Below are 19,586 nucleotides of genomic sequence, written 5' to 3' on the forward strand. Positions count from 1 at the left end.
GAAGACGGGACCAGACACCCGCGGGAGGCGCTGCACGGGCTGGTGCAACATCTCAAGCTGTTGAGAGGTCTGGAGGAGGTGACGGTAACGAAGACTGTGGAGCTAGATGGCTGTTGTGCGGGGTCTACTGGTGCACCGGAGAAGGTAATAAAAGAGTGAGCGTGGGTAATCACCGATGCGAGGTGAAGCGTGAGAGCTAGAGAGCCTCTGGCACATGTAACATTCCCTGTGACACAGTTATGATCCCAGTTATAACCCATCATAAGATGGAAGTGGTACACCTGGAATCAGGCACGAGCAGGCTCAGAGGGCACAATTAAGGTGCATGAGCGGTGGTGCGGACTCCTGTGTCACCCACCGGCGACGCTGCACCAGCCTGGGCCTCCACTGCCTGACAGCACCCCCCAATAGACCACGGCACACAAGTCTCCATCTGAGACTGCTTCCCTAGTGACCCATCCTGCGACACATATTAAACATCAGTGGATTTTATATCCAGACTTTTATCTAGTTGTTTTCCCTCATTCACGGTGTCTAATCTGCCACGTAGCCAGAAATGGAAGTCCATGGTTTAAAAATTAGCCAATGCTGAGCTATGTGCGTTTAAGTAGACTCCTTTACTACAGAACTTTACAGAACTTTGAAATTCTACTGTGAATTGGGAATCTCTGAGGTGGGGATATAGCTCACAGCATTTTCCAAACATATGGGACCACAGAACACTTTTCTTCATAGTGCATCTTGTAGGATGGGTGCTCAGCTCAACATACAAGGGGAAACTTTGGAGAAGGTGACCTGTTCTCTTCAAGAGCTAAAATCCAGGGTGTCTCCTAAAACCATTAGCTCCCTCTGCTCATGGTTTGGGGGGACTGAGGTCAGCATTACTGCAGTGATACTGAAAATGATGGAAGAGTAACAGTTGTCACTCATTGTCAGTATTTTATCTCCTGGCATTTCCTCTCTGAATGTAGCTGATATAGACTCTCCCTCTGGTAAAAAAAAAAAAAAAAAAGGGATGCAAATGAAACAAACTCTGACCTGCATAATATCCCCTCCGTTCCCTCCCAGCTCTGGGGAAGCCAAATATAGTGTGAGGTCTTTGTTTTAGATAACAGACCGTCTCTTTTTCTTCCTCTGTCTCTTAAACACACACACACACACACACACACACACACACGCTTGTGTGCACGTGCACACGTTTAATCAATAAGGTAAATTCACCTTAGGACCTATTTACCTAAAAGTTTTGTAGGGTAGTGCAGAACTGAGTTAAATCATTTTTTTTTGCCCACAGGAGAGAAGCATATATTGTCTGTACTATGCAGGCTTCCCCTGAAATGGTAAGGAGCATGTTTTTGCATGGTCCAAGACCACTGATGTCTAGGGAACGGAAGATGCCAGCCTGAGGTCTTCTAGCTTGTCACACTTGGGTGGGACTCTGAGTTCCTTGGTCTTGCCTCTGTTTTCAGGTCACTGGAGGAGCAAAGGGAAGGAAGTGAAGCAGAACAGGAGATTTTACGCACATTGTCTCATTTCGTGCTCACCAAAAAAATCCTTGAAAGAAGGCATTGATTCCGTTCTACAGATGAGAAGTAGGTTTAGAGAAGTAAAATGACCAGGCTGAGGTCACTCAGCTGATGAGTGACAGGACGGGGTTTCTTTGCTTCCAAAGCTCATGCCCTTCATTGCTGCCCTTGAATATCTGCAGTCTCAGGACAACCAGCTTAAAGACAACAACAACTACCTCTTTATTCATTTTTTTAGCAACTACCTTTTATCGATCTACTCCTACATTCTTCACCCATATCTGCCCCCGCAAATCCCAACAACTATGTGAAGCAGACTTCTTATCCCTGCAACGCATCCCATAGATAAAGAAACCAAGCTCTACAGAAGTGAACTGATTCGTTCATGCCCACCCAGGTAATAACTGGTCAAGTCAATATTTGAACCCACAGCTGACTCCAAAGCCAGTGCACTTTCAACTATACTGTGTGAACCCTCCAAGCCTGGCTATAAGCCTGAGAACACTGCCTGTCACCTGGGAAAGGATTTCAGAAAACAGAGTTTTGTGCAAACCTTCATGTAACAAAAGGTTCAAGGGTTCAAGATATTTTGATGCTTAAATTTGAAAACATGGTCTTCTAGTTGAGTTCCTTCTTAATGTGGGATCCTCTGAGGCAGTCATAGCCATAACGAGAGAAATTAAGCAAAGATCTCCACCCTCGGTAGAGAGTGGTACGAGAAAAGCAGAGAAGAAGACTTGCCCTAGAACTATAGTTAACTAGAGGTGTCAAAGACACACGAAGATACCAGTCACAAAGAAAAAGTAGGTACAGCCTCTGGGTCACGTTCAAGATGATAAAAATGCAATTAACTCGAGCCAGGTTCCTCCAGCCCACAGCAGTGACCTAGCCTTTGGGTGTGCGGCTCTGTTGATCATTTCTGGGCTAAGGACACGGGGCCAAGCCCTTTCCTTCATGGAACATGCTGGGAACTCATTTCCTTCATGGAACTCATGCTGGGAACTCCACCCGCTGGCTGCAGGGCATGGGGATGATGTAATGTGGGGGAACTAAGGTCTTCTTTGAATGATTCATAAGGTACCATTCAGAAGGCTTAACTGTGCCTGCATTCCAAAGTATTGACCAGCATATAAATCCATGATGTTAAACAATTCTGCGGCTTTGAGGCAAGTCTCAAGTCCGGGGAGGGGGCAGTGGGAAGAATCAGGCTTAAAGTTTGAAATGAAAAAGTTCTGGGCTATAGGCTACGGATGTGGAGGTCCTGGGTGTAGAGTGATGAGACGCAGAAGCCATTGAGAACCGTCAGTAAATGTCAGAGGTCAACAACAATTTTTCAACTGTTTAAATTCGCTGATTGAGATCAGCCTCATTTATGAAGGGATCTGAGTGAGGTTTGTTCTCCTGCTGGTCTCTTACACTCCCTCCCTCATTTTGGATTAACAAGGTGCCATATTATAGATACCAAAGTCTCCTTTTGAGTCTTGTAATTTATAGATGGCAAATAAATTACATCCTGTTTAACAACTCTAATCAATGGTAGCTGCCTGGAGTGATGGATTGAGAGGACTTTTGAGACCAAGTCTGGGCTCAAATGTAAAGAGTGCTGTGATCCATCAGTAATGTCTGCCTTGGGCACAGGAGAAAGGAATGGGGGTACATGTGCCACCCATCTAGATTTAACTTTTAATTAAATTATCCGTTTCATCTCTTTTTGTTTCAAGAAGAGAAGTTCACTCCACCTACCAGCTTAGACACAAACCATAAGCCAAAGGGAATGTCCCTTATTAAACGCCATTAACTCACAAAGCAGCCCAGCAACAGAGTGGGATGATAAAAGTGTCCCATTTCCTCTGGATTCCTCTGTCTTTACAGATTAAGAAGTCATTTTAGTCATCGGGGTCCTTGATTGCCAAGCTATTCCACTCAAGAGGGGTTTATTGTAAGGGTACCTATAGGGGTGATAAAGGGTTTGAAAACTCTTGTGGGAATCCAAGATGAGGAACTCAAAGAAGAATTGGAGATTTTCTCCGAAAAGAGCTTCAGGGACCTCAGTAGCAGGATCTGAAAGTCTTCAGGTTGAGTCTTGACATGACGTCGGGCTCTCTTCTCTTAGGCTGCTGTCTTCTCCTCTAACTTCCCACTCAGCTCCTTTATCTTCCCTCTCTTTGCCCCTCACGCCCTGCTTCCCTACAGCTCTCCACGCCTCTCTGGTCCCCCTTCCTCAGAGTCTTGTAGCTTCTCCCCTCACTGCTGCCTGCTTGACTCTTGACGTGGCTTCCGCTCTACATTCCCAAGAGGCAGACTCTGATTTGCACAAATTGACTTTTGGGAAGCTAGCTCATGTCTCAAAGGCTAGCTCAGAATTGGCTATCTGACTGTGGTCGACTGAAAAAAATGACCCCAAATCGCCACCCTTTTGCAAGGAGACTTTGCAGATCTTCCCATCAAGAAGTGGAGTCTATCCCCCCACCTTTTTTTAAAAAAATAAATTTATTTATTTATTTATTTTGGGCTGCTTGGGGTCTTTGTTGCAGCACACAGTTTTTCCCTTTGTGGCAAGCAGGGGCTACTCTTCATTGCAGTGTGCAGGCTTCTCATTGCAGTGGCTTCTCTTGTTGTGGAGCACGGGCTCTAGTCACACGGGCTTCAGTAGTTGTGGCTCACGGGCTCTAGAGCGCAGGCTCAGTAGTTGTGGCCCATGGGCTTAGTTGCTCCGCCCATGGGATCTTCCTGGACCAGGGCTCAAACCCATGCCCCCTGCACTGGCAGGCGGATTCTTAACCACTGTGCCACCAGGGAAGCCCCTCCCCCACCTGTAATCTGGGCTGGATGCGTGACTTGCTGTGGTCACAAGAATACGGTGGAAGTGATGTTTTGCCAGTTCTTAGCATAAATCTTCAGAGGCTTCACACATTCCCATTCTCTCTCAGAATCCTGCTATGGTGAGAACAGGCCTAACTGACCTGCTTGAGAATGAGACACCATGTTGTTAGGGCCAAGGCCATCCTAGACCTCCCTATGGCTGGTTATCTTCCAAACCATAGGAGACAGCCCAGCCAAGATCAGCAAAGTCACCGCCCTAACCCTCAGCTGAGGACAGACACTCAAGTGAGACCAGCTGAGATCAGAGAACTTCCCAACTGAATTATAGACTCATGAACACTAATATATGTGACTGTTTTAAGTCACTGACTTTTTGAGGTGACTTGTTATGTGGTGATAGCTAACTGATACAATGACTGCAAGTAAATCTCTGAACTTCGCTGAGTCTCAGTTTTCTCATCTGAGAAATGGAACAAAAGGAACTTTCCTGCCTGTCTCAGGGAAGATTTTTAAGATACGATACAAATATAAACTTTAGCAAATATTTATTGAGTGGCTTCTCTATGCTAAGAACTGAGCTAGACCCTGGGGATTCCCAGGACAGACTGACCCTGTTGCAGGACAACATTAACACCTTCTCCTCCCAGCCACAGGCCATTCCCCAATAAGGCAGAGTGGACACTCCAGCTTGAAGGCAGTGGAAGAGGGAGACCAGCCTGATGGAGACAGCAACGGCCCAGCCATCTCATCAACTGGTTTATCCCGCAGATTTATATGTAGGCCATCTCCCTCACTCACTTTCTCTAAGTTAATGTACAGGGCTTCCCCTTTATTTTTAACTTCTAAGTTCCAGGGATGGACAACAGAATTAATTCATTCCATCACTAAATACTTGGGGACCATGACAGTGGACATGATATTTTCTAGGTTAGGAGACATCTTACATCCCAGTGAGGAAATAGGGCGGAACAGATAAAAACATGTTGATCCCGCCTTCTCCCTTGTCTCCCACATCTGATCTCATCCTGTGCCTCCAAACAGATGCCGAATCCACCCACTTCTCTCCAATTCACTGCTATTCGCCTGATCCAAGCCATCGACATCTCTTACCACAGCCTTTCTACTGGTCCCTATGTAGCCGATGGAATGTTCTTTTAAAGATCAGAGCATATCCTTCTCTTGTTCAGAACCCTCCAACGGGTTCTCACTGCACTTAGACTAAAACCCAAACTTTTCGCCACGGCCTGTGAGGCCTGAGGCCCTGTGGGCTCCAGCCTGTGCCCATCTCCCTTACTCTGGTCCAGCCACGCTGGCCTTCTTTCTGCTTCTCCAGCGTTTCTGGTTTGTCCCAGCTTTGGCACTCGTCCATCTGTTGTCCTCTGAAATACTCTGTTCAGGCATCACTGTTCAGGTGTCCGCCCATGGCCCCCTTTACAAAACCGCTCCCTCTGACCACTCTGTTTTGTTTTTGTTTTTGCGGTACCCGGGCCTCTCACTGTTGTGGCCTCTCCCGTTGCGGAGCACAGGCTCAGGACGCGCAGGCTCAGCGGCCATGGCTCATGGGCGCAGCTGCTCCGCGACATGTGGGATCTTCCCGGACCGGGGCACGAACCTGTGTCCCCTGCATCGGAAGGCGGACTCTCAACCACTGCGCCACCAGGGAAGCCCCAATGTACATATCTTAATTAAAAAATACTTTACTGCTAAAGAAGGCTAACCATCCTCTGAGCCTTCAGTGGGTCCTAATCTTTTGCAAGAGTCACATCAAAGATCACTGATCACAGATCACCATCCACATATAGGAAAAATGGGGGGCTTCCCTGGTGGCGCAGTGGCTGAGAGTCCGCCTGCCGATGCAGGGGACACAGGTTCGTGCCCCGGTCCAGGAAGATCCCACATTCCACGGAGCGGCTGGGCCCGTGAGCCATGGCCTCTGAGCCTGCGCGTCCAGAGCCTGTGCTCCGCGGTGGGAGGGGCCGCAACGGTGAGAGGCCCATGTACCGCAAAAAAAAAAAAAAAAAAAAAGGTGGAGGGAAAGTCTGAAATATTGCAAGAATTACCAAAATGTGACGCAGAGACACAAAGCGAGCAAACGCTGTTGGGAAAATGGTGCTGACAGACTTGCCACACACTTTCAATTTGTAAAAGACGCAGTATCTGTGAAGCGCAGTAAAACGAGCTATGCCTGTACATCGCCTTGCTTTATATTCTTCATAGGATATAGCCAACGTCCCCTGCCCCAATCCTGTTTACTTACTTGCGAACTTGTTTGTCTTTGCCCCATTTTAATGCACATCACTGTCTCTTATTCACTGAGGACAGGAATTTTGTCTACTTCATGCACTGCCGTGTCTCCAGTATATACAATGATGCCTGGTGTATACCTGGTGATTCCTCGTAGTCAATAAATATTTGTTGAAGAAAGTGAATGAGCGCAGAAAAACTAAGGAGGGACCAAGAAGAAGTGTCTAACTTCATACAAAAGAAAAAGCTTCTTCCTTTGCCAAAATTCCACCTGTGTCATTTCTCACTGCCCTGCTTCAGCAGTCTACCAAATGCAGCTGGAAAGCAAAGTCTCAGACCTTGGAAACAGGTGCATAGTCTGTACCCTGCTGGGATCTGCTGGGAGAGGGGGCTAATTTATCACTGCTTATTTGCAGTTGCCAGTACATAACTAAACTTTGCCACGGGTATATCATAGCTTCAGGTTCAACATTTCAGTTGTTTTCATTGCAGAGATGTCTATTTTCCTTAAAAAAACAAAAACAAACAAAAACCCACGTGCAATAAAAAGTACCGGCAGCTTTGGAGGAAAACATGTCATTGATTTCAAGAGTCAACCAAGAACTGGGCACACACAGAAGCCCCAGTTGTCAACTTCTGCTCGGAGAAATTTGGGAAATGAGTGCACAGTGTGCTGCTTAGTGCCACCGAACATCTGGTGGAAGAGGCGAGGAGGACAGCTGTTAGATTTTTTTTTTTTTTTTTTTTTTTTTTGCGGTACGCGGGCCTCTCACTGTTGCGGCCTCTCCCGTTGCGGAGCACAGGCTCCGCACGCACAGGCTCAGCAGCCATGGCTCACGGGCCCAGCCGCTCCGCGGCATGTGGGATCCTCCCAGACCGGGGCACGAACCCGTGTCCCCTGCATCGGCAGGCGGACTCTCAACCACTGCGCCACCAGGGAAGCCCATGATTTTTATTCTTTTTAGCATCATGTTAAATTGGCCATGAAACCAGGGATGGTACAATTGAATTATAAGGGGGCTGAAGTATTAAATAAAAATCAAGAGATAGTCAAGGTGTTTGGCTCATTCTAACACCTCCTTTTGGTGTTTTGGGCTAGATTTCAACAGGAGGTAAAGCAGATTTTAAAAATAGTTAGTGGAAAAGACAATATCTTCTTTGTTAACAATTCACCTCATTTAATACTGGGTGATGGGCCAAGGGGTGTGCATCTCTTGGAGGGGTGAGTTCCCCTGGAAAACAGGTGTTCCTTCTGAAGGGGAATCTCTGGTTCCTTAAATGTCAGTGGGATCCAGGAGTGTGGCCAAATAGAAAGTTCTACTGTCGTTTCTTGCTTTCTTTCCTGTGGCTTTTCTGTCTGGCCCTTTCCACGTTGTCCTTCACGTCCAGCACTTGGACAAGCCGAGCCTGTCTGATGAGGATGTTAAACTCTAGCCATAGTAAATGTGTCTGGCACAAAGGATAGACTCAGCTTGCCAACTCGAGGATGGCAGAAAAGCCACTGTCTTTATCACCTTTTCATCACCCCTCTACTGAACCCCTCTAGATTAGTGGAAATTTCTACCTTGGTCATTTTGGGGCATGTCCCCAGAGTGCTGGTGAATGTTTAACAACCACCTCTCTGGAGGGACAAGTAAGCCCTGATTTGTACCTTTTGCTGATTTCTGCACCTAAGTATTCCCACCTTTGCTGATTTTGACCTACCAATATGATGTCAGTGAATGTGGAGCTGGAAGGAGATTTGCAGTAGCCCCCATCATACAGTATTTCCACCACACAGATACTATAACCAGAAATAACCTCAACTGCATAGCTAGCAGTAAAATGTATGAAATCATTAAGAAATGATGAGTTGCCAACATCACTAATCATTAGAGAAATGCAAATCAAAACTACAATGAGATATCATCTCACACCAGTCAGAATGGCCATCATCAAAAAATCTACAAACAATAAATGCTGGAGAGGGTGTGGAGAAAAGGGAACACTCCTGCACTGCTGGTGGGAATGTGATTTGGTACAGCCACTATGGAGAACAGTATGGAGGTTCCTTAAAAAACTACAAATAGAACTACCATATGACCCAGCAATCCCACTACTGGGCATATATCCTGAGAAAACCATAATTCAAAAACAGTCATATACCAAAATGTTCATTGCAGCTCTATTTACAATAGCCCAGAGATGGAAACAACCTAAGTGTCCATCATCAGATGAATGGATAAATAAGATGTGGCACATATATACAGTGGAATATTACTCAGCCATAAAAAGAAACGAAATTGAGCTATTTGTAATGAGCTGGATAGACCTAGAGTCTGTCATACAGAGTGAAGTAAGTCAGAAAGAGAAAGACAAATACCGTATGCTAACACATATATATGGAATTTAAGAAAAAAAAATGTCATGAAGAACCTAGGGGTAAGACGGGAATAAAGACACAGACCTACTGGAGAACGGACTTGAGGATATGGGGAGGGGGAAGGGTAAGCTGTGACAAAGTGAGAGAGTGGCATGGACATATATACCAAATGTAAAATAGATAGCTATTGGGAAGCAGCCGCATAGCACAGGGAGATCAGCTCGGTGCTTTGTGACCACCTAGAGGGGTGGGATAGGGAGGGTGGGAGGGAGGGAGACGCAAGAGGGAAGAGATATGGGAACATATGTATATGTATAACTGATTCACTTTGTTATGAAGCAGAAACTAACACACCATTGTAAAGCAATTATACTCCAATAAAGATGTAAAAAAAAAAAAAAAAAAGAAGGTTGGACTAAATGACCCCTAATTCCATTCCAACACAAAGGCTCTACAATTCTAAGACTTGTCGAAAGGAACCCAGCTATTTAGAGGCAAAGCCTGGACCAGAACCCATGTCTGTCCACTGCCAATCCAGAACTTACTGGAGAATGAATCCCAGTTTCTCTTTGCTGATGAGTCCACCATCAATTTGGATTTTTCAGCTCAAATCTTAAACATCTGTTAAGTATATAAACATCTTCATGATTTTCATGGGGAGAGGAGAATACAGGTGGAGGGCTGAAGAAGGAATAAAGTAAGAAGACACTTGGAACTCCCTTTATGCAACTGATATTTTCATTAGAAGCTAGAGAGTGTTGGGGAACCCAAACACTTCCACCCACCACCTTGCCAGGCCCTAAACTCCATGAGAACAGAAGCTCCTTTGTCCGGGACCTCACCCTACGTATCTCTTCATCTGACTGTTGATTCATATCCTTCAATATCCTTTGTAATAAACTGGTAATCTAGTGATTATACAGGTTTCCTGAGTTCTGTGAGCCACTCTAGCAAATTAAACCCACAGAAGGGGTTGTGGGAACCTCTGATTTATAGCCAGTGGGTCAGAAGCATGAGTAACAACCTAGGCCTGAAATTGTCATCTGAAGTGGAGGGGAGTCTTGTGGGACTGTGCCCTTAACCTTTGGAATCTGATACCACCTCTGGGGTAGACAGCATCAGAATTGAGTTGAATGATAGGACATTCAGCTGGTGTCAGAGAATAGATTGATGTGGGAGAAAACAACACACACACTGGAACTGGTGACCAGCATCCCTAACCATCCCACCAATAATGATAACCAAAAATGACTCCAGACATTGCCAAATGTCTCCTCATGGGAAGGGGGGAAGGGAAGAGAATCACCCGCAATTGAGAACCACATGTCTATAGGGATGTAGCAGGTTACTAAGGAAGTAAAGGAAGAGACTAACCTGAGTCTGTGTGGACCAGGGAATCTATTCAGACCTAACAATCAGTGCTGCAGATTGAACAGAGCTGCGAGCTAGCGGCAGGAGCAGGAGGGTGGCTGGAGGGCTGTGAGCCTCCTGACAGAAATGCCATGAAATGCCAAAGCCAGTGCTATAGGAACAAAGAAGGCTTAAACTGTGGCAAAGTAAGACTCAAGGGGAAAGTGAGAAGTATTTAAGTAATACCCTGAATTTGTTAATGTTTCTCAGAGTACTTTTATCCATCTTACTGGGTCCTTACAAGGTCCATGCAAGGAGGAAAAGGGCGACTATTGCTCTCCTTGTAAGAAGAAGAAAAAAAAAAGAAATGGTGAGTTGCGAGTATTTATCACCTTTGTTTTAATATAATGTATTTAATTGTAAGTTTATATAAGTTAATTTTTAACAATAGCTGCGTTTAATAATTGGCTGTCAAATTTCCTGGAAATTTAGCGAATCAGTTCTGGTTACAAGCTGGCTCACCACTGCTTGTTGCCCTCCCTGGACTGGGTTGAGTCTTGGTATCTGGAACCTACATAGACCAAGGCATGTATTGGTACTTGCAGTTATCAGCTCTCAGTCTACAGTATAAATTATCATGGAAACGCTCATTTCCTAGGCTCTAGAGATTCTGCTATGTATTGAAGCCTGATTAGAATCATCGACCTCCAGGCTGGCAACACTCAGCTGGTAAGAACTGACATGGTCATAATGGCTGTGTACGGCCAGTGTCTGTTCTGACTGGTGCCCATGACATACAGATGGAACCTCACCTCTGATGCAACTTCGCTGCTGTACCATTTCTTCTGAAGCCTGGAACATTCCCTCTGAAACCTGGAATGTCCTTCAGGCATGACTGAGCAGCAGAGTACAAACCCCCGCTGGGAGGCGCACCCTCAGCTGTGCAACCCTCTTTCTTTGCTGCCTGCCCAGATGTTGCCCCACTCAGGTAACTCTGGCCTCCTGACACTACCTCTCACCAGTCCCTGGGGCTCCCAAGTTCCCAAGGCATCAGCCTCAAAACCCCTCTAACCTGGGTTCAAACACTGTAGAGGCCAATGTGTCCACAACTAACAGAGGGGTCCCTGTGGGGATCATCTGTTGATTTTCAGGGACAAGTTCACATGCCATCTCTGAGCTCTGCTCTGAGCCCCATCATCCCCCCTTGGGCTGGGGACATTCTCTGCAGGATTATTCCAATGTTGACTATTATGTTAGTCCGATGCGGCTGTCATGACAGAATGGGTGGTCTAAACAACAGACATTTACTTTCTCCTAGTTCTGGAGGCAAGAAGCCCAAGATCAAGGTGTCTCTCCTTGGCTTGCAGATGGCATCTTCTAGCTGTGTCCTTACCTGGCCCTTTCTCTGTGTGTGCACATTCCTGGCATCCTTTCCTCTTCTTATGAGAACACCAGTCCTATTGGATTAGGTCCCACCTTTCGGACCTCACTTAACCTTAATTACCTCTTCAGTGGCCCTCTCTGCAAATACAATCACGTTGAGGGTTGGGGCTTTGACATACGGATTTTGGGGGGACAAAATTCAATCCGTAACAGCTACTGAGCACTTGAAATGTGGTCGGTCTAAACTGTAACAGCTCCTGAGCACTTGAAGTGTGGTTGGTCTAAACTGTAACAGCTCCTGAGCACTTGAAATGTGGTTGGTCTAAACTGTAACAGCTCCTGAGCACTTGAAGTGTGGTTGGTCTAAACTGATATACGTTCTAAGTGCGACATACGCTGTGGATTTTCACCATTCACCATTTTTCATCACATGTTCAAAACAGACTATCAAGTATCTCAATACCTTTTTATACTGATTCCATGTCAAAGGACAATACTTCAGATCTATTTGGCTAAATAAAATATATTATTAGAATTACTTTCACTTGTTTGTTTTTTTCCCACTTTTTTTTTTTAGTGTGGCTACTGAAAGAATTTAAATTACATGAACAGCTCACATTATGTTTCTGCTGGACACTAGGTGTCCAGAGCCCCTCTCAGAGCCGGTGCAGCCACCCTTCCTGTGGTCGGTGGGGAAATATTCTTCTCTGGGGTCCTATCCTGATGCCCCCCTTAGCCTCCTTCATCCCTTTCCTTCTCCCCCGTTTCAAAAGCCCACACCTTCCTGCCTCTTCTTGGGCTGTCATCCGTTCCGTCAAAGCTGTGTGGGGAGGAGATGCAGGTGCGCAGTGAAGGAAGAGCTTCCAGACCATGGAGGTGAGGAAGGAAGCATCTTGCTGTGATTCTTACCAGGGTCTGGCTCGTGAGATAAGCAGACCCTCCGTGCTGCCTGTATCACCCCTGCTTAGCATGTCTCTTACGTGTTCTGTGTTAAAAGAATCTCCATCTCTTACTCCACCTTCAGTTGCTCGGCCAAAAGCCCCATTTATAACCCCACCTTGAGGAGAAAGAAATCCCACCTCACGCCAAGAGATGAAAAAAATATGGTCCTAGACCTCAGTTTGCTCACGCTATCACGCTATGGAGGAAGGAATTGATGGGGTGGAAAAAGATATGAATGGCATTGTCTTCAAGGCTATGGCACTTTTGTGCATTATTTCACCCAGTCCTTCTAACAACCTCATACTATATTCACTTTACAGTTAAGGAAACAGAGACTCAGGGAGGTTAAGTAACTCTTCCAGTGTCGCCAGCTGGCAGGTCGCAGGACCAGTATTTGCGACCAAGTCGATCTGACTCTCGGCTACCACACTGTGGACGTGCAGTAAAAAGAGAAGAGTCTTCTGGAGCATAAGGGAACTCTCTTGAGTTGGATTCAGTCCAAGAAAGGAAAGCAGAGGGAATTCCAGGCATGGGACTGCCCTGAGCAAGAATGGGTAGGTCGGTCTGGCGCAGGTACTCCCTGAAGGGTCCAACCAAGAAAGGGGCCCCATCCCCAGCCCTTACAGGGCTACCCTCCTGCAAATCTCCCGCTTAATGTTCAGCGTTGAGGGGCACTGAGACTCGGCAGGCACTCACAGGCATCACCCCATAGCCTGCTTGTCCCTGTCGGGCTGTCTGTGGGTCATTCGGTGCAGGGCTCACTCACCGGCTTCGTGTAAGGTCTTTCTTGAGGTTTATTACATCCTTCTGCGTGTACTTGATGCTCCTCATTGGTTTGTCTGGGACCTGAGGGAAGTCAAGAAGTGAAAGAAGTGTTAGTACAACTGTTCCAAGCGGAGCCAGGCCGCAGGGGGCTCATGCATTCACGTGAGATGTCTGATCAGCTGGGAGGGGTCCTTAGGCAGCACAGCGTCCTTTTTTCCACCAAGAGAGAGGCCTTGTGGCACACGGGCGACAGCAAGGGCTTTGGAGACGGACGAACCTGAACTCTGATCCTCATTCTGTCTGGTTGACCGCCTGCGTGACCTTGGACAAATTACTCAACATCTCTGGGCCCTAATTTCTTCAGCAGAAGAACAGGGGAATAATTCCTACTTTGTTGTGATGATTAAATTAATCGCTAAATTCCTGACTCATGGCAAGCATCTGAAAAATGGAAGCTTCTATCATGAGCATTAGACTCAAAGCAAAGCAAAAAATTAAATGTTGATAATCATTGTTGTAAAGTGGCACAGGTAGCTGATTTAGAGAGCTTGAGTTCCGTCAATATAAAGATGCAAATGTACTTTTCCCCCGCCCTCACTGCTCCCCTAGCAGGATTTTAGGAGTGAATTATCCAGGTAATTGTTCATGGGTTCTTCTTTCCCTCTTCTCTATTCATTTGCCTTTCTTAGCCATCAGGGAAACCTCACAAGACTTAAATTTATTACTCAGAGGTGGCTATCAGGTCAATATAAAGAAGAGAGTTAAATTAACTATACTGGAATATAAAAGTCACTTTTCTCAGCTACCAATTTGGTGAACAATAGCAAGACTATTATCTGGATTATCGTGTCGTGAAATTAATTCCTGCAATATTGTTTTTTTTTTAAATGAAAGGAAATGACAAGAAATTATGGGAAAATGGATGCTCTCAAATGAAACTGTGGGAGAACACATTGTAATGACTTTTCTGAAGGGCACTTCCTCAATGCATACTAACTGTTGCAAAAGCAGGCTTGCCCTTGGTCTAATGATGCTTCTTCTGTCAAGCATCCTATGGGAACGTCGCCGCATGGGCACAGAGGTTCATATCAACAAAACTGCTAAGATGCTGCTTGTGAGAGCAAACTCTTGGAAATCACAACTTCACAAGAGAAGACAGGTTCAATAATCAGGGTGCCTCTAAACGACAGAATACTATGCAGCAATTAAATGCAACGACAATATAATGATCTAAGCCTAGAGGTGCTGGAGGAGTTCTCTGAGGGAGAAGACATGTTACAAAGTAATAGGTATTGCATGATTCTTTGGTTTTGAAAAATGATCTGTTTGAATATACACATATCAAAAGATATGATAAGCTCCCCCCCCCACCATGCAGTGATTCTCTACGGGGGTGGGATTATAGCAGATTTTATTACTTTTTCTTAGCTTACGTGACTTTCCCATTGCTCTGCAGTAAATATGAATCAGTTATGTAATAAACAAAAAGAAAAGATTTTTTAAAAATAAGTGGCAAGTGAAATTCGACCATGGCCGATCAGTGGCACTGTACTGAGCGTGTGTTCTCAAGGCACAGTGAGGACAGTTCAGCTACTCACTAACAGGAATCATAGTAATGCGGACGTGTGGGAGGAGGTGTGGTGTTTTCTCAGCAGCCATCGTCACCCACTTTCTCTGAAAATGAAATGGGGCTGTGGTGCCTTTTGAGTGGACTGTGGAAGCCAGGGGATGTAGCTGGATCAAAGCTGAGTGATGTCTGGATGGATCTGGAGATTGTCATGCTGAGTGTGGTAAGTCAGACAGAGAAAGACAATTATCATAGCTATCGCTTATATGTGGAATCTAAGAAAAATGGTACGAATGAACTTATTTACAAAACAGAAATAGAGCCACGGATGTAGAACACAAACTTATGGTTACCAGGGGGAAGGTGGGGGTGGGAGAAGGGATAAACTGGGAGTTTGGGACTGACATATACACACTACTATATATAAAATAGATAAACAATAGGAGCCTACTGTGTAGCACAGGGAACTCTACTCAGTACTCTGTAATGGCTTGTATTGGAAGAAAATCTAAAAAAGAGTGGATATACGTGTATGCAAAACTGATTCACTTTGCTATAAGGCAGAAGCTAACACAACATGGTAAATCAACTCTACTCCCATAAAATTCTTTTTAAAAATTGAATGATGTCTGTAGTGGGGTGGTGAGGATAGAGAGTGGGGTCTGGGGTGCAGGGAAGGGACTGTTACTAGCCTGCCTGATTCTCAGCCACTTTTCTCCTGGGTCACTCAGTACGTATCCTGTACCAAGCAGCTCGGGTTAGAGGTGGAGAATCTACGGCAAGACCCCAGGGTATCCCGTCTTGTTCACTAAATAAAGCATACGGAATACCAGAAAAGCACCTGGGATAGCCTTGAATAAGCTCAGCTAGACATGAAACAATAAAATCATTTATAAACTTTATCTCTTTAGCTATCACTAGGAATGACTTGTAGGTAATATTATCAAGCTTATCCCAATACACCAGGGTGTTTCAACGCCCTGGCTGAAAATTGATGGCAAATCTATCAGTTTTCATCTTGAGGGATGGTGAAGTGGGTGGAGAGACAGTCCTCCAAGGAGGCATATAAGGATCTCTGGGAGTACTTTTTAAAACTTCTGCATAATGGACACTGGCTTTTCTCACGCTCCCAGTATCCCTTCTCCCTCCCTCTTGATACTGGTTGGTTCCCCGGTTAGACTTCCTGCCCCTCAGAAAATACTTATGCTATCAGCAACAGGGTGGTCCTAAATGGCTGAAGCCAAACAGCAGAGCCCACCTCTCATCACAGTGACTGGCTGAGGGATGGTCATGTGACACAGTTTGGGCTAATGAGATACAAGCAGACTTTTGCCAGGGGCTTCTAAAAAGCACGATTCCTAGATCTAAGGAACCATAGGCAAAGAAGTTCTCTTCCCTCATAGACTATGAACAGAGAAGCAGACACCTGTGAGGGTTGCTGGCAGCCATTTTGTGCCTAAGAGGGAGCCACCCTCCAGCTGAAGAAGATAAGGGGGAAGGCGGAGAGGACAGTCAGAGAAAAACTCATCCCGTGGTACCTTGTTGAACTGAACAAGTTTCAGTAGAACCTGGACTTTTCACGAACATTTCCTTTATTATTTCAATCAGTTTGAATTGGCTTTCCTTTTCCTTACAACCACAAGATTTCTCTCTGAAACAGCTTCCTCCCTTGCGTGTGTCAAGGCAGCAACAGATCAAGAATTATTGCAACTAGTTCTCTTCCCCCTCTTGGGGATTAAGATCAGATGACCCCTATGCTGGTGCATTTTGCAGTGAAAGCGATGAGATTGGCCACGTTGAGATCAAACATTTGAAATCAAGGTTGTCTCTTTTTAATGCCTCTTTTTTTTTTTTTTTTTTGAGCAGCCAATTAATTCCTTCTTTCAGAACCAAAGCAACTTTCTTCAGAGATGTTGTGATGAAAACACTTACGAACAAAGACATAATAAACACACTCAAATTTCCTTGCTATAATTTGAAAATCCATGACTGAAATGCTGCTTGATGTCAGTTGTGTACCCATCACTCTCCCAAATGTCTCAGGTTTCACCCCCTTCATGAAGCAACTATGATACTGTCTAAATTTCAAGCATTTCTCCTGAAATCTCACCTAATGATAGTTGCCCGTGCACCAGGGATTCACACTATTGTAAAAGAGTGAGTTTGTATAGACTGGGATTGGTGCTGAACAACTTACAGCAGCAAAGCCAAATTGTGTCCTCAACTTGACATAAGACTTTAGCAGAAGATCCACTCCACAAGTGCTGAACTTATGGCAGCATTTCAATGAATTCTCAGGAAACCATTTTCATTGTGACCACTGTTTAATGACAATTGAAATAAGCCACTGGTGATAACTGGCATTGAATGAGGGAGCGCCGGCTGTCAGGATATTTACGAACACACTTTGAGCACAATGAAAAGTTTACGAAGCATCCAAGAATCACTATCTCTACCTTTCTGAAGGAAAGTTTCACCCTATGTATGACAAGCCTTAAAAATACACATTCTTTTCCTCTAGCAAATCTGCTTCTATCCAAGGAAATTATGCAGCAAGGATGAAGAGATTTATCCACGAGGATATCTACCACAGCAGTGTGAGTAACAGTGAAAAACATCTAAATGTCCAGCAGCAGGCATTGGGGCAATAAATTGTGGTCTATCCAGACAATGGTATATGATGATTTGAATTTGGTGCTACTCTTTAATGTCGCTGTAGATGTATACTCACTGATTTGGAAAGGAGTATAATTTCAAGGGAAAATGCATGTCACAAATATAAAGAACTTAGATCATAGAAAATTTTAAGATATATATTCATAAAAATTTATAGACATTCCTAAAAAATGTATATAAACTGATATAAATTATGTTTTAAAATATTGACATATGGCAAGGTATATATGTAATAATATAACAAGTTGGAAGTAAATATAACAAATTGTTATCTCAGGTTTGAATTGTAGGTAAATAATAATTTTTTATTTTGGTTATTTTTTTTCTGATTTTTAAAATAATTTACTTATACTGTCTAATAATAAGAATAGTGATTTTCATATTTGTAAAGCAATTCTGACTAACTCTATCAACATAAGCAAAATATAAGTTTTTAGTGTTGGTCTGAATGATGTAATTTAAAAGTATATTTTGGGCACAAAGGAACTTATCTACAAAACAGAAATAGAGTTACAGATATAGAAACCAAGCTTACAGTTACCGGGGGGTAAGCAGGGGGAGGGTAAACTGGGAGATTGGGACTGATATATACACACGCCTATATATAAAATAGATAAATAATAAGGACCTACTGTACAGCACAGGGAACTCTACTCAATACTCTGTAATGGCCTATGTGAGAAAAGAATCTGAAAAAGAATGGATATACTTATATGTATAACTGATTCACTTTGCTATACACCTGAAACTAACACAACATTGTAAATCAACTATACTCCAATAAAAATTTTTTTTAAAAAAGTATATTTTGGCCTTCCCTGGTGGCGCAGTGGTTGAGAGTCCGCCTGCCGATGCAGAGGACACAGGCTCGTGCCCCGGTCCGGGAAGATCCCACATGCCGCGGAGCGGCTGGGCCCGTGAGCCATGGCCGCTGAGCCTGCGCGTCCGGAGCCTGTGCTCCGCAACGGGAGAGGCCACAACGGTGAGAGGCCCGCGCACCGCCAAAAAAAAAAAGTATATTTTAACACACTCTATCAGGCGGGGTACAGGCAGGAAGTCAGAGCTCATGCAAGATAGTTCAAAGAGAGGGACTGTGATATAGGGGCGCAGTTACAAAGGTGTCAGAAGAGCTGAAAGCCAAGTAAGTGAGGGCAAGACATGCTAGAGATTTAACAAAAGGAGGAAGTCTGTACCCCCTCCAGGGCTGGAAGGACAAAGGGAAGAGGAAGCCTTCAAAAGCCCTAGAATTCGGGCACCTGGCAGAAGCTGGACTCACGGAAGACACGTAGTCTCAGTTGGAGGTGCCACCAGAAACTGAGAGAAGGGGAGAAATATGCTGATCTCTCTCTCTCCCCGCCTCCCTCTCCCCACCCCCACCCCCACCCCAATTTCCTGCTCCACCTCCTATTGGCCGAACCTACCGGGAAGCCAGCTGGCAAGGGTGCCTGGGAAATGTAGTTTGCAAGGATCAGCTCCCTGTGGGGACCGGGAAATGGAAATGAGGGCCCAAAACAAACGGTTATGTTATAGCTTATGCAAATGCCTTGGCTCCAGGTGCTGACCAGCTACTTTTAGACCATAAAGCTGGTTCTCCCTTTAATCAAGGACCTCTTTGCAGACGATAACTTTGTAATCCCTTACCTTTTGATCCTAAACCTGACACTCCCAGAATTTCCATGGCTTAGATGCATATCCAGAATTAGGATCATTCTCTCTCTCTCAAAATCATTATCAAAATCCATGTTTCTAGGAAATGCAGAACCCTCCTACTTCTCCCAGTTTCTCTCCCCAGGAAGTACTGTATATTCCAGATCTTCAGAGACCACCTCCTCTTGCATCAAAACTCGTGTGTTCTAAGTCTCACACTTTTTAGACCCTTATCGTTGATAAACAAACTAATGCTAAATCTTTCCTCCCTACTGACACTGATTAAGGTGACTCCGTACCC

General features: G+C 44.8%; 1 protein-coding gene across 1 annotated transcript in view; it reads right to left on the bottom strand.

The window, feature by feature from the left end:
• Nucleotides 1-19,586, bottom strand: part of CCDC60 (coiled-coil domain containing 60) — a 166,568-nt gene that overhangs the window by 82,694 nt on the left and 64,288 nt on the right. Inside the window, exon 2 of the mRNA XM_082667962.1 lies at nt 13,397-13,476. Coding sequence (XP_082524088.1) covers nt 13,397-13,476 — 80 coding nt within the window. The remainder of the gene's footprint in view (nt 1-13,396; nt 13,477-19,586) is intronic.

Source organism: Grampus griseus, assembly GCF_964374135.1.
Source record: "Grampus griseus genome assembly, chromosome: 12".
Lineage (NCBI taxonomy): Eukaryota > Metazoa > Chordata > Mammalia > Artiodactyla > Delphinidae > Grampus > Grampus griseus.